General features: G+C 31.6%; 2 protein-coding genes and 1 long non-coding RNA gene across 3 annotated transcripts; 2 read left to right on the forward strand and 1 right to left on the reverse strand.

The window, feature by feature from the left end:
* Positions 1–2,383: 2,383 nt before the first annotated feature.
* On the forward strand, positions 2,384–5,663 carry LOC130967290 (uncharacterized). Its single transcript, XM_057892106.1, has 2 exons — positions 2,384–2,909; positions 5,125–5,663. Exons 1-2 carry the CDS (start codon positions 2,384–2,386, stop codon positions 5,661–5,663), a joined length of 1,065 nt encoding a protein of 354 aa, XP_057748089.1.
* Positions 5,664–9,262: 3,599 nt separating this feature from the next.
* Positions 9,263–12,403, forward strand: LOC130970622 (putative ubiquitin-conjugating enzyme E2 38). The gene is made up of 6 exons (XM_057896756.1): positions 9,263–9,460; positions 10,367–10,840; positions 10,941–11,004; positions 11,107–11,246; positions 11,332–11,649; positions 11,776–12,403. Exons 1-6 carry the CDS (start codon positions 9,401–9,403, stop codon positions 12,103–12,105), a joined length of 1,386 nt encoding a protein of 461 aa, XP_057752739.1. The 5' UTR covers positions 9,263–9,400; the 3' UTR covers positions 12,106–12,403.
* A 1,028-nt stretch (positions 12,404–13,431) lies between these two features.
* Positions 13,432–15,812, reverse strand: LOC130967493 (uncharacterized). Its single transcript, XR_009081356.1, has 4 exons — positions 15,111–15,812; positions 14,509–14,604; positions 14,124–14,184; positions 13,432–13,790 (listed from the first exon to the last, which is right to left on the reverse strand). It is a non-coding gene; the product is annotated as an uncharacterized LOC130967493 (long non-coding RNA).
* Positions 15,813–16,222: the final 410 nt, after the last annotated feature.

Raw genomic sequence — 16,222 nt, forward strand, 5'->3', positions numbered from 1 at the left:
GGGTGCGAATTGGATCCTATCCGATCTGATCAGTCTGCGGATCGGATCGTATCCACAATTTTCGGATCAGATGCGAATATTTACCGTAAATTTGCTGATTTGATCCGATACATGAACATCCCTATTGAATTGAGTTAAATAGCCATAACAGTCACATCATATAGCCGTTACCTATCCACCGTGACGTCTCTCAAACTCTCCGTATATGTCATCACGTCGTTAAAAAATATTCCTTGAAAAATAATTTAGGGATGACCCTGAGTCACTTTTATTAAATTCAAGAGTAATATTGGGACCAATGTAAGTTTAGGAACATCTTTAAAACTCGATTACAAGTTCAGAAACCACTTTAAATATTAACTTAAAAAAATCATGATAAAAAATCTCGGATTCCTACATTTTTAAGAACTACTTTTAATATTTTTTCATCATAAATAATCCACATTCAACTAAGTGGCACAAATTAAACAAAAATTAACGCAAGTATGTATTACGTTTTTCTTTTCACTTCTTTAACATGAAAATTTTTGTTAAACAACATAAAAATTTATTGATATAACTGAATTTTTTAAATATAGCATATGAAATTATCGATATAATATAAAAAATTTAGGGTTAAGTATGATTTTGGTCCCTAATGTAGGGGCTAAAAATTTCTTTCGTCCCTCAGCTTTTTTTCGCTCAAAAATGGTCCCCAAAGTTTCAGTTTATTTTGAAATCGTCCTTTTTACCAATTATATTTTTTTTATTACCAAATTACCCTTTATTAAAAAAATTATAAAATAAAATAAATATAAAATAAATAAAAAAAAAAGAAAAAAAAGAAAGAAATGGGGTACAGGATAGGGGCCGAGAAAGAAAGGAAAGGGGGAGGGGGGAGGGTGGTGGGGGGAGAGAAGAGGACGCCATGCCCGCTGCACCGCCGCCGCACTGCCGCTGCACCGCCGCCCGCCACTTCTTCTTCTTCTTCTTCTTCTTCTTCTTCTTCTTCTTCTTTCCGCTGCCGCACCGCCGCTCGTTTCTTCTTCTTCTTCTTCTTCCCGCCGGCACCACTGCTGAGTCGTTGCCCGCCGCCCGCCGCTTCTTCTTGCCGCCGCACCGCCGCCCGTTTCTTCTTCTTCTTCTTCCCGCCGACACCGCCGCCGCACCGCCGCCGCTTCTTCTTCTTCTTCTATGAATTCTGTGAATTTGATTTTTTGTGAAATTTCTGGATTTGTTGTGTAATTTGTTGTGGAATATTGTTGTTGTTGAAATTTGATTTTGGAGGATTGTTGTTGCTGATTCTGGGTTCTTGATGATGATGATGATTCTGGATTTTTGTTTGATGATGATGATGATGATTCTGGGTTTTTGTTTGATGATGATGATGATGATTCTGTTGATTTTTTGAGTTTTGGTTGGTGTGATGGATGGTGATGGAGTGGCAATAGGTGGGGGTGGTGGTGGTGGTGGTAGTTCTGAGTTCTTATGATGATGATGATGATGATGATGATGGTGGTGGGTGGTGGGTGGTGGATGGTGGTAGTTCTGAGTTCTTTTGATGATGATGATGATGGTGGTGGTGGTGGTGGTGGTGGTGGTGGGTGGTGGGTGGTGGTGGTTGTGGTGGTGCTGGTGCTTTGCATGATTTTGGAGAAGAAGGGATAGGGGTATTTTGGTCCGAAGAACGGTTTTAAAACAAACTGAAACTTTGGGGACCATTTTTGAGCGAAAAAAAACCGAGGGACGAAAGAAATTTTCAGCCCCTACGTTAGGGACCAAAATCATACTTAACCCAAAAATTTATATATAATACAAAAATTTATCAATAATACAAAAATCTTTACACATAAATTTTTGCTACAAAACGTATTTTGCTAGTTGGACTTATTTTTGACAGGCTAACATTTTTGTTTAATTATTATATGTAGGTTAAAAGAAAAAGAAAAAATAATAGTAACTAAATAATGACAATGAAATAATACATTATATCTTTTCATATCTATTCGTCAACAAAAGAAAACATTTTTGGGATTTGAATAATAAACAAATTGGGAACTTAAAATTCAATTTCAAAAAGAATTGGGAGTCTGGGAGTTTAAAATTATTAAATTTTTTTCTATTAAAAGCTTGACATGAACTGTGGACAGGTCATGCTCCTCAACAATATTTTTCATGAGCATCCCATAATTAGTGAATGATGATCCAGCAAAGGAATCAAATTTTAAATAAAAAATCGTATGTAATACTACAAAAAAAATTATAATTGAGTTTCCATGATTGTTTAGTTACCTTTGAAATTAGATTAAAGCCTATAGATACTGTGAGCATAAATCTCTTATGATCATAAAGGAATTAAAACAAAAATATTATTGTTATTATTATTATTCAGAGAATAAGAATAATGTCTGAGGTTTGGTTATCTCTGAAGAATTCACTTCATTATTGCAAACCTCACTCAACAGAAGTTCATGATCCCATGACAAGTAGAAGGCAGCAACATAGAAAAAAAAAGACACGAGACAAAGTCATAGAAGGTTCAAATTCAGAGAAACAACATAATGGTGGTGATGATGCAATAATCGTTGACCCTGTCACACATGATATTGCCCTTGATGACACGAGCGAGGAATTTAAGATTAAGACTTGTCTATCTTATCCTTACACTCACATCAATAATTCTCGCGAAGATGGTGGCAACAAAGGGTTGGAAGAATCATCAAATAGATCAACAAAAAGAAGTATGTCTTTGATGAAAACACAATATGTTGATTGTTACCAATGCAGTGGTTTCTTAAAGTCAAAGGTTTCGATGCACAAAGGTTCTAATAGTGTTCCACTAACATCAACATGTCATCATGATCATCATCATCAATGTCGTGACAAACAAGAAAAATGTGTGGAAGGTTACAGTATCACTGAGAATTCAGGTATTGATCGTCACTTATTTGTTTTCTCTTGTTGAATTAAATTAACTTTTTTAAGTTTGATTGTTTATTTATCTACCTTTTTTTTAAACTTTTTTCACCATATAGTACACATTTATACAAAATAAAATTATGGAAAATTTTTTAGGACATTCATAATCATAAGACAATAACAGATGATGGATTGAACCACATATTTCTATTATTTCGACTCTCAGAGTAATCAGATTTTTTTTTTAAAAATAATAATTGAGAGTCTTAATTCATCTTTTAAATAAATACAAATATAAATAGATATAATTTTTATTTGTAAATTAATAGAGTGCATTAAGACTTTAATATTTTTTTTATTCAACAAAGTCACTGGAATTTCTCCAATATTGTTTTTGAACTTTGCAATAGCCAATAGGGTCAATTCTGTAGGAAATTTTCTTTTTTTTTTTTTATTTTATTTTGTGCTGATTTTCATTGGATACGTTTGTTTTGAATCCTTCAGCTTTAATTCATGTCCTACACACCAGCAGTCCAACACCCTGTTTCAAATCGATCCAATTTATTTGATCAACTTTGAAATCCATATTAGTTTTTTTTCTTTTAATTAGGAGTAAGCGAGTATGGTGGTACTATGTTATTTAAGTTATAGTTCGTTGGCGAAATTCTTATTAGTTTGTTTATGTATCATTAAGTTTTTTAAAAAATTACATTTTTTAATATGTTTGACAAATTTTTTAAATTAAAAATAAAATATTAAAAATTTTAAAAAATAACTATTTAAAAATTATAATTTACATTTATTTTTAAAATATATTTTATCATAATAAATAAGTAAATAAATAATTATTTTACATTATTATATCCAAATATTATTAATAAATAAAAAAATATTTTTATATAAAATATTTAAATATTAAATTAATTATTTTTAAAAAATAAAAAATTATTTATAAAAATATTTTTTCTTATATTTTTATCCTAATAAATCCTATATCTCGTCACTTTTAGCTTTTGATGCAATCTATTTAATTATTTTATACACAAAAGAAATATCTGGAGTAGGAATATCATGGATATTCTCATATATATTCAAAAGCGAAGGAATAAGCATCACTACAAACACTATGAATTATATATATAGGCAAAACTATAGTAATAAATTTTATGGTTAAATCATTGAAATCAGGGGGTTTATTTTTTTTCCTTTTCTGTTTTTTTTTTTTTTTGTATATCAAATGCTACGTTTTAAAAATTAAATAACCCCACACGTTTTATTAAAAGTTAAAACTAATAAAATGTTTTACTCATTATAGATTAAGAGTATATTTGGAATAAAATATTTTTGTAATTGATTTTATTTTATTTGAACTAATAGAATTAAAATAAAATTATTGTATTTAGAATCATTATATAAAATAAGAATTATTTAATTTACAAACTAATATAATAAATTGATTTTATATATTTATCTTTCATATACCACACAATATTCTATCACCACTAATAATCGCCTTCATTTCCGGAGATTGAACCGTATCACCTCTGATCTTATCAATTCGAGGCCCTTCTCTCTCTTTTTTTTTTTAATTAATATCTAAAAAATAAAAATAATATTTTTAACATACCAAATCATTTCAATTTCAAACAAATTCTCTACAAAAAAAGTTTGAAACAAATGTTAAAATAAACAACTATATTATGTAAACACTAAAAATCAAATGCAAAATCAATTGTTCGTATAAAATATATATTAAAATATAAAATATATATTAAAAATAAATTTAATAATATATATTATATTTATACACAAATAAATAATAACTGATATAGTAATTATTTTTGTGTTTATATAATATTTTTGTAAAATAAATTCATAGAATTTACAAATCAATTCAATTCATATTTTTTAAGTTATTTTAAATTTGAATCTAATTTTGGAATTAAATCAAACACTTGTTTAAATAAAAGAGTGACCTCATGAGTGTACTCCATCAGTCTTTGTTAAAAATATTTTAATATATTTAGTAACCAAAGAAAATCAACCAAAAATAGCCATAATTTATCCAATTGTCTTTATTTAATATTTATTAATTAGTACGATAATTACTAAACGTTAAATAAAGTAAATTTTGACTGTTTTGTTTTGTCTCCTAGCATTACTCTTTTTAAACTTGTAAGAAGGCTACATTTGAAAAGTGACATGCATGAATACACATGTTGGCAGTTGTGCAACTTCACAGAGAAGATTCATCTTGGAAGATCATAGAAAGAATTTGCCAAACCAAATATATGAACCCTCAAACCACTGAAACCAATGCAGCCGCACATATAGAATGTGTCTTAAAAGTTCTTACCACTCCACAAACACTCGCTTCCTTTGAGGAATGCAGAGAAACAGTGAGAAACATAGCTGAGAACATGCAACCTCGATGCATAGCTGATGGAAATGAAGTCATGAGGTTTTATGGAACAACCATTGCATGCTCCCTTGGTCTAGTAAATTACTCTTCTACCCTCACCTGCACTTTAGAACAATGTGGTTTGTGCCAAATTCTGAAGCATGGTTTCAACGCAAACCAAGAATTCCATGGTGAACGTGGGGTTCTCACCACTGCTACAAGTGATCAAGCCTTTGATTCCATTATTTTATTTGAATACAACGAGGAAGCATTACCAATATTGAGGAAGTGTGTATTGCTGGAAGAGTTCACAATTCTTTGCAAGAGATTCAGGAAGAGACTGATTCGGGTTTTGATTCATTGATCAAGAAAATAAGCCATGACTCATCAGATATTGAAGAACTCTGTATTTTGAATCCTAGAGCTATATTACCTTGCTTTGTGGTAATCTATAATGCAATGCTTAGAAAAAGAAATTTTTAAATTCTAAATGGTGGTTTTAGCTTAGATTTCTTGTTACTAATGTGATTTCATTTCTATATTTTATTTATTCTTTCTTATGTGTTATTGTCACAACAAATGTACGTTTCAGAACATCAAAAATGAAAAAAAAAAAAGTTACTTGAACACAGGAAGTGATCAGTGAATGTACGTTATATATACTATAAAGTTTTCTTCATGATTATGAACCATTGACGTAGGATTAGTCATTATGTACAAACTTATTATATTTATTAGCAACTAAAATAATAATAATATAGTTTATAACCATGTGCTGATCCTTGCTTCCACATTAACAATGTTTTAAAGCAATTATTATGTTTGCTAAAACCACTTTATATGTAGACCTTATGTGCACCATTTCTGCTTTAGTATCAAAATGATTGACATGAAACTAGAAAAGATGAGGATGAAAATTTGGTATTTTATAAGATTTGTTACTTAATCTATGCATATGCTAATCTATCATTTACTGCATATAAACACAGATTATTGCAATTTTCTCACTATAAGTTACTTTGGTTTCTTTTTTTAAGTTTTCCATGACCCTTTGTGTTTTCATTTGTAATATTTGACCTATAAATCTGAATTGAATTGGAAGAACATGAGAACAACAAATTAACTGAACAATTTTATTCTAAATTGCAGAGAGCATGAAACTCATTTCTTATAGAAGAATCTAGTAGCAAATGGCTAAACCTTTTTTAATAAAAATGTGTATTTTGTTCCATGATCAGCTCAAGGACAAATAAAGAATCATAAGCCTATCTTAAGCAGATAGTCTGATATATATGCATGTGTAATGATAAGATTTGATTATACAGACAATGTTTTTTCCTTTTTTATTTTATCAGAATTAATGTTTGTGTTTTTGGTATTCTTCTCTTCTTTTGATTGAGTCGGTGCCTTGGCAGTTCCTTTGTTAGGGATGTGGAATCATGTGTTAGAATATGGATTGAGTTGGTGGCTTGATGGTTTCTTCTTTTTTTTTTCTCAGTGGTTAACATATGGATTGTTATGTTTCTTGAGAAAAATGTAAAGTTATATTATTTTTCTGTGCAGCTCAGACCAAGAACTGGGCATCCTCTACAAACTGCACTACTCTTGCAGAGGTCTAAACATTTTCCTACCTCTCTCTCTCTTTATTCATCAACTAATACTACTAAACTCTTTTGTTCTTTTCAAGTAATGATCATTGAGGTTGAGATTGGTGCAAATTTTGCAGAGGTCAAGCTAAGGAAGTATCTAAAAGAAAGCATTATATTTTTGTCAAATGCATGCTTTAAGGTTATTAGATTGAAAAAAAAAATCACATAGCATAAGATATAAGCTTTTCTGGCACCAAGTGTGTTTAGAACTTTATCAAGTATATATATTTCAGGTAGTGATGAATATCTTAAATATAATGTACACATAACAGTGTGACTGTGCGGTTAAATTTGTTATAGCTACTCCAGTACAAAATGGCCAGAACTTTGCCATTTACATTCTTCCCTTTTGCTCGAATGGCCTCTCCTTCTATGCCCAACTCCAAATTTGATGAAAAGCCTACACCTAACACCTGCTAGCAAGAGTTCCTTTCATTAAAAAAAATAATTATAAATTGTGATCAAGAATGTAAATGTATGTTTTGAAGTGCCTTATATTTGTATTATATTGTGTATCCCTATTTCTAACCCAATTCTTATAGTTAAGTTCTCATTAAAGGAGAAAGCCAAAGAATATGAGTCCTTTGATGAGGAGTTTGAAGTAAGACACAGCAGAAACGAAAAGATAAGTTTTTAGATACTTGAACATCTGCACCTTGTCTCTAAAATGACGAAAATATCCTCTAAACATGTATCATTTTTTGCATTTGATTACTGATTATTTTCCATCATCCGAGGCAAGTCTTTTATTGTTCTAAACTCTCATTGTATCATGGCAGTTACTATTTTTTGATCAATTTCTTAAAGTTACTCTAAAAACATTATTGTGTCTGGTAGAAATTCATACTATAGTTGCTTACTTCTTTGGATATTGCAGAGTTGTGGTGTTTATGTAACATCTATTTTTTTTTTTTTGGTGACTAAAATATAACTTCCGCAGCCAGGATTCGAATCTGGAAGTTCATGTTTATGTAACATCTATTGGGATTAAGCAAAATGGGATTAAGCAAAATTCCAGCATGGTTATTGGGATCTGTTGTTCCCCTCTTGTTTCTGTTGTACTTGTACGCTTTTATTGGGATCCCATACATGATGTGGAAAAACAACCGCGAATTTTGCCATGAAAAGCGGATTGGAAATACATAAACCAGTTGTTGACTCAGTTTTCCTATCAGATTAATGCGGCCGTGATCAGCAAGTTTGACACACGGTTGGTGTGAAATTATATGGGAATGACCTGAATTTTGAAGATTTTTTACTTTTACTAAACCTGATATACAAATAATATTTTTTCAACTCCATCTGTTAGTAAACATAATCCAATACATTTACATTTACATGGTTTAAATAAACAAATAAATAGAGGATTTATCCGCCAATTAAGACTCCCATTTTCTCTTTTTAATCTTTCATTCTTTCTACTTTTCTGAGTTTGCATCTATAAATTATGGGGCCATGTTGACTCCCAGGTCAAGCGGTAACAAACCATGCGTGGCCCGATGGGGCATGGAGCACTATAAAATCACCGTAACAAGTAGGGGTGTGGGTGAAATCGGTTTGACGTGACTCAGATCCCACTCGAAATATATATCGGGCCTATATTATTAGATCTGAATCCGACCCTAGACCCGATAAAACTTATACACTTTTGGGCCACGATTATACTGAGTAAAAATCGGGTCATTAACATTACATTATATTGATACCTTCTAATATAAGCTAACATGTGAAAATATCCAAATTTTCAAAATTCCAACCATTATTTGATATGGTAAAATTCACTTAAAAAAATATAATAAAAATCAACTATTCTCTAAAATTAAAGCATAACCATAATCAATACTAGTATTATCTAATAACACCAAATATTTTAGTTTATACAAGAGAATTATTAATTTATTATATTATATCTATATACTACTATATAATAAATTAATGGATCTTACCATTATGTTTTTTAAAAAATAATTCTAATATTATATAATAATACATTAGTCAAAATAATTTTTTTTAAAATTGATTGTATAAATAGTCATTTAAAAAATAGATAAAATTAAATGATCCTATAAAATATTTTAGACTACTAATGAATCAACATTAAATTTTTAAAAAATTTACTTAAATTTTAAAAATAAACTTAACGAATAAGTAATCTAAAAATCTTTGTTAATTATCATTAGAAAATCTTTTGTATTTTTTTTTTTGAAATATTATTTATAACCATTGACCCTTAGCGAACCCCAAACTGAAAACCCAAACCCAAAAGGAAACTTCTTGGTATAAATATTTAAAAGAAAAAAAAAAGGGTAAAAAAACAAAGGTAGAGTAGCCAAGTAGGAATAAATTGGAACATTGTGTGTTGGTATTTGGGAGAGTGAAAGTGTGTTTGCGTGGCTGTTTTGTTAGCATCTGTAGTAGTGAGTGGGGTTGAGACGCCTCTGATTCCATTCCAATGGATCTTGATAGCAACGCTCCCAATTCTGCGATCAAGAAACGCAAGCAGGACGAAGAGGTACCCCTCTTCTCTTTTCACCGATTTCTTCCCTAAAAAAAAAAACAATAAAATAAGGAAAAAAATATTTCCATTTTCTTAAAAAAGTTTCGATTTTTACCTTGTAGGTTTCATATCTTTCACTCTGCTATTATATTAACCATTCATGTTTTTCATCGTTGGATTATGGTCAAGTTTGTTCCTTTCTTTTTGTAATGTTTGTGGGTACCCCTTTGGATTTTAACCTTCATCCTTGATCGTCTGAATTTCGTAACTTTACGTGTTCTTTCAAACAATTATGTTTGTATTTTTCTATTTTCCCCTTAAAAGAAAATAATGGAACACCACTTTTTTGTACACAGATTTTGTGTGTGTGTGTGTGTGTATTTTTTTTTTTCTAGTATGATTCTTTTTCACGTTGTGGGGTTGTTTGGGGCTGCTGGAATAGTGATTTCCTCCTTGGCTTGCACGTCAACGTTGCTATGGACAAAAATGTCTTTTAGAGCCTTTCCTCTTCCATGGATGCTTTTGGCCTTTGCAGGCTTAAAAAAATGTCTCAAAGTTCCTCTTAATTGTTATGACTCATCATTTTATGATCCTCTTCTGAATGTTACTGCAAATTAAATTTATGGTCAATGATTACTGGGATTTTTTTTCCCCTTAGGTTTTCAAATCAGTGTGGACGAGTTTATATCTTTTCAATACTCAACTGTAACTGAACCAAATTTCCAACATTATAGTTTGCAATGCCCTAAACTTTAAATGCTTACTACTATTGTCTCTAAAGAGTGTAACAATTTGTATGGTAAGCTCATCATGCATGTAATTGTGTGTAAAGAACTATTTGGGAATGTGAAAGTGAAACCATATGTATCATGATTTTATTACTCATGGAGGAGCTCACATGTGTTTTTCTTCTCTTGTCAGGATGCCATTGTAGGCGACAATGAAAACTCTATGAATGTGGGAGAGTCCTCTGGTAGTGGTGACCTCTGCAAGAGTTCCACCTCAGGATCGCTGAATTCAAACAATCCCAATGGTTCTGATGATATTTCAGGTGAGGATGATGAGGATATGATTGATGAAGGTGAAATGGATGAAGATCCTGATTATGGCTCTGAAGTTGATTACGATGAGGACTACTACGACGATGTTTATTCAAGTATGCAGGATCAATTTGACAATTTACCTACTGGGGTTGAAGCTTCACTGCCTTGGTTGAAGGATATTGGTTCAAGTGAATGCAAGCAAGTTGGTGCTTCTGAAGGATCAAGTTCCCATGGAAAAGCAGAAGCCAAGGATGATATTGTGATGCAAAAATATCGGCAATTTAAGCAATTTGATATTGTTGATTCTTTTCCTGATCATTTCTTTGATAAGCAGGGTACTTCAGGGGCGCAGGTAAATGATATTGGAAAACTGTTTGTTAGTTATATCTACCAACCTATATGTTCAAGCTTTTGATTGTTTGCTCTTGCTCTTTCTTGAATGTTCCCTACAGCGATCCAAGAACTGGGCCAAAAGAATTCAGGAGGAGTGGAAAATTTTGGAGGAGAATTTGCCAGGTATTACTTTTTTAAGTAATCCACTATGTCCTGCATCTATAAAAATAATGTTTTGCTATATGTTAAGGTATGCATATGCATTTCACAAACATATTTTTGCAGAAACAGTATTTGTTAAAGTTAGTGAATCCAGGATGGAGCTTCTGAGGGCTGCCATCATTGGACCTCAAGGCACTCCATACCACGATGGTCTTTTCTTTTTTGATTGCTACTTTCCTGATAACTATCCTGCTTCTCCCCCGGTATGTATCATCTCTTAAATATTCCACGTGTTATAGAATGTTCCTTTTGCTGTATGTGATGTAAACCTGTATTATCTTACTGCAGAAAGTTTACTACCACTCCGGTGGCGTTAGGATAAATCCAAATTTATATAAATGTGGAACAGTCTGCCTTAGTCTTTTGGGCACTTGGCAAGGTAGGAATAATGATGAAAACTGGATTCCTGGAAAATCAACCATGCTACAAGTTTTGGTTTCCATACAAGCTCTGATTTTGAATGAGAAGCCCTTCTATAATGAGCCTGGATACTCAGAATCATATGGAGGCAGTCGAGATGGGCATAGAAGATCTAAGGAGTACAGTGATAATGCATTTATTTTATCCTTGAAGACAATGATGTATACGATGCGCAAACCTCCAAAGGTTTGGCATCTAGAACAAATGTCTTTCTCTCATTCTTTGAATATAGTATTGTCTTGATAGTTTTGATATCATACATGCATGCATAAATCATGGGCTTATACATCTTAGCATATTATTCCTCTGCAGCATTTTGAGGATCTGGTTGCTGGTCATTTCCGGACCCGAGCACGTGACATATTGACAGCATGTAAATTATACTCCGAGGGGGCTCCTGTTGGCTCCGTCCTATATAATCTTGGTCCAACTGTTAGCAATAGTGCAGCCAAGAACCAGAAAGAATTTCAGTTAGCTGTCCATAGAATGATGAACACTCTTATTGCCTTCTTCACTAAGAACGGATCCACTGATTGCGAGGAATTTCGGTCGCCTGAGATTATGAATGTGTCTGCTGCAGCTAATGAAAGTCTAACAGAGTGCTACAACAGTGCGTCTGGTTCAGCAGCATTAACCCTTTAATCTTTGAAGCCCTATTAGGATGGATGTTCATGCTGTGAATAAGGAGTGTTAGTTAGGTTTCTTTCTGTTCTTACTTTTGGTGGCACTTTTGATGTCTCACATCATGATTCTCATTGTTGAATATGCCGCCAACTTGTAAAAATTTGACATGCTAGTTTAGGGTTTTTGATTTTCAAAATGGCTTCATTAGGCAGAGAATAGTTTTTGCAAGACATTTCTGTTGGATTCTCCAAATTACTGGTTCTTTAATCTTAATTTAACTACTAGTTGTTCAATGCACATGCTTCCATTTATGTCCTATTTCTTTATATATATATTTGGGTTAATTTCGATTCCAGTTAACAATATTTATGGATATTATAACTGTACAAAGGTCTTTGGTATATCATCTTCTAATCTAATAATAAAGGTGCTGGTGAAAGTATAACACCATGTTGCAAACTTACTCTTTGTTAGTAAGTATTCAGTATCATCCAAATGTTCCTTTTTGTTTTTTAACTCGCTTTTGTGATAGAAGTTTTCAAATAATCATGTTATAACAAACCTAGGTTAAATAGGAATCAAGTTCCTTGTTTACCAATTGCAAGACAAATGTACTCTTCAATTGAATTTTTCTGAGTTTGAGTTAAATCATATACTTAGAAGAAAAATGATTAAAAGTCATAATTTATTCTCCTGATTATCTTTTTAAATTTTAAATATTTTTTTTTAAAAAAAATGATCTTTTTCACATTTTCAGAATAAAATATATTTAAATTTTTATTTATTTAAACATCAAGAGAATAATTTAAAGGATAAATTAAAACTCTTAATTATTGCTCTTTTCAGAATGCTTAATTAAATAAAAAAAAATCTTGCTTAATGTTAAAAGCATTTGGAACCAAATCCCAAGTGATTTTACCAATTAAAATCTTCTCTTATTTAATAAGCACTCAAAACGTAAGATTCATTTTTCAATGCATGTTTAAAATTTAAAAGGTGAACTTTGCTACACAAGTAGTCTCCAACCTAACAAAATTGCCTCAAAGAGGAGAACGTATATGCTTTCATGGTTTTGATATTTTCTTTTTTATAATAATAATTGAAAACACCACCAACAACAACAACCAACAATCAAATAAACTAAATAACGAACTTAGTTCGGTCATAGTGATGATACACTTTGTATGCATGCAGCAATCCATTTGTTAGGGACAACAAAAAAACAAACTAAATTCTGTAGACTTCTTTCTGATTTTCTCTTTAAGCTGTCTTCAATTTAGAAAGAAAATCTTACGAGATCAAAACAAATTTCGTTAGCTTCAGTCACTTGATACATTTTAAACATGGGGCTTCAATGAAACCTTATGGCTTTAAAGAGGATCTCACATTTTGAATTTTCAATAGTTCAAACACAATAGTAAAAATTCTCAAAAAAAGATTATTACAACTGAGTAATGCAATTATCATCCCACATAATACAATCTAACAAGCAAGCAAATGTCAAAAATATAAGATTAACGACGGTGCACAACAGGCATGAGATGCGCAACTTCTGTTGACAGCTTGAAGAAACTCCAAAGTCAGTTCATATCAAACTGCTACAGTATATTTCCCTAGTTAGCTACACCAAATGCAACTAATATGAATCCTCAAGTCACCATCTACATATACTGCTTGAACACATACCTGCCATTAAAATGTAACTACACAATTTGGTCAAACTGGTGGAGCAGGAGCAATTTTTCTAGTACTGAAGAAAGTAGCAAAAGGCTGCTAGCATTGTTACCAGAAACAGTTTATGTGTATAGCTTCAGCAATAAAATCATTTTGAAGAGCATTTTAAATGTAACTTTATATTAAAAGGGCTTCAGGGGTTGCTTTACAAAGAATCCACATTTACTTGCGAATTTGGCGAAAGACATGTGAAAAATGGATACTAACTTGCTAAATTTTTAATAAAAGACTATCTCGCAATGCTAGGTAAATTTACAATAATTAAAACACATATTAGAAGAGAGGAAATGGATTGCACTCACCTCCTGAAGAACTCAGTAATATATCTTATCACGAACCACATTAATACAATCAGCAAAATATCTAGAAAAGTTTAGGAACATATACAAGCAGTACCACAACAGACAAGATTGCAAATGAATTCAAGGCACTCAACTTTGCGCTGTTTGTCGAATAATGTTCTGAAATAACTTTTGGAAAGAAAATTTTTTTTATCTAAATTAAAATGATCCAAAATAGTAAAGTATCTCCAATATGGTTTCATTTATCTTTCCTTGGCATAAAAGACACACACTTCCCGCACATAAATATCTAGAAAAGATTTGAGTTTTAGATCAGTTCAAAAAAGAAAAAGAAAAAATGTAAATGAGGTAAAAACCATGTAGAAGAGATTGCAATAGAGGATACTGAAAGTACAGCGTTCCCACCAATCCAACATATAAAGCCCGAAAGTAACATTGTAGAGGAAGATCTTGCGCTGAATCCAATTCATTTCTCCCATGGCTGCAAAAAGAATAATAGTAATTTTGTTCAGAATTAGGAACTCAATAGCAATAAAACTTATTTTGAAATACTTTTCAACATATATCATCTTCAACAGAGCAAAGAAGTGTCTCAAAGTCCAACTTAACATGCCCAACAAGGTACAATATTTTATTATACAAATAAATACATGCGCAAATTAGTGACGATTAACACAATTATACTTGTATTGACGATGGACAATGTCATAATTCACATATTAGATGAGTTTGGTTGCGTGATTTTAACAAACAGATAGCATGCAATTATCAAACGAGCAAACAAATCAATCCAGATCAACAACAAATGGATATGGATAGCTGTGGACCAGATCGGAAAACATGAATGAAATTTGCAGGAAAAATATTAAATCTTTCATGAATGAATATGTTAGGACAGCAAAATTAAAATGAAAGAAAAAACAAGAGAGCTTATGAATCAAGACGGAGACAATTGAGAGAGAGGGGAATGGATATTGAAGTGAATACCTTTGGCTTGTGGATCCAGATAAAAATGGAGGGGAAGAGAGAAGAGAGACAAGATAACCTAAGAAGACAAACTATGTATCAAGTAATGAACGATGAAAATAACAAAATTATTATTATCGTTTTCAATATGATGGATCCGACCCTTCAAACCTGGGGGCTGCCAACATCACTTTTCACCAAGGTTCTGAAAACCAGTTATCGATTCGAATTACTGAAAAAAACCGGATGCCAAGAAAACCGATGACAAACTTGAAAACCGGTTGAAAATCGGTCGGTTCGACCAGATCGAAAACCGATCGGTTTTTGGAATACCGCCTAAGCTACGTCGTTTTGGGTATGCGGGGGGAAAATCAGATCCAAATTCACAATAACTTCGTTATGTTGGTGCTGCAATTTTTCATCAGTATCATCACATCAAAGTGGCAGAAGTGCAGAACTCCAGAGGCCATAAGTAGTTTCACTTCCATCTTCTCTGGTTCTTCCTCGCGCAGTCGCTCCTTCGGAGGTCGCCGTCGCCGTCCTCTGCTCCTTCTGCTCACTTTTTTTCGGTCACTACTAGACTATGAAAGGCTAGCCCAAGAATCTAAGGGAGAAAGAACCGAAGAACACACTCCAACTAGGCTTGACCAAAATAGAAATAAGGAAAAACTCCAATGAGGCAAACAAGAAATAGCGGATGTTATTTCTTTAGTGAAGAAGAAACACTCCACTTGGATAGGAACATAGGATCATAGGATGTACTGATTAGTGATTATTTAATTATGAATTATGAAAAGTCATAATATGAAAAAATTTAATTTAAAAAATTAATTTATAATTTTTTTGGTTCGATGAGTTATTTTATTATTTTATAAAAAATTATTTTAAAATAAAAAATTTATTTTTATTTTTTACTCTGTAAAAATATTTTCGATTCTTTTTAAAAATACTGATCCTCAATCATTATTTTCACGCAAGTTTTATCTATTAGAAATATTGATTTTTTAGTTTTTTATTATCATTTTCATCTAATGTTATATCTGCTAGAAGTATTGATCTTATACTATTATTTTAAAATAATATTTTATCTAAATCACCTATTTTATTTATTTTTTTAGTTATTTGTTTATCAT

Source organism: Arachis stenosperma, chromosome 3 (assembly GCF_014773155.1).
Source record: "Arachis stenosperma cultivar V10309 chromosome 3, arast.V10309.gnm1.PFL2, whole genome shotgun sequence".
Taxonomy (NCBI): domain Eukaryota; kingdom Viridiplantae; phylum Streptophyta; class Magnoliopsida; order Fabales; family Fabaceae; genus Arachis; species Arachis stenosperma.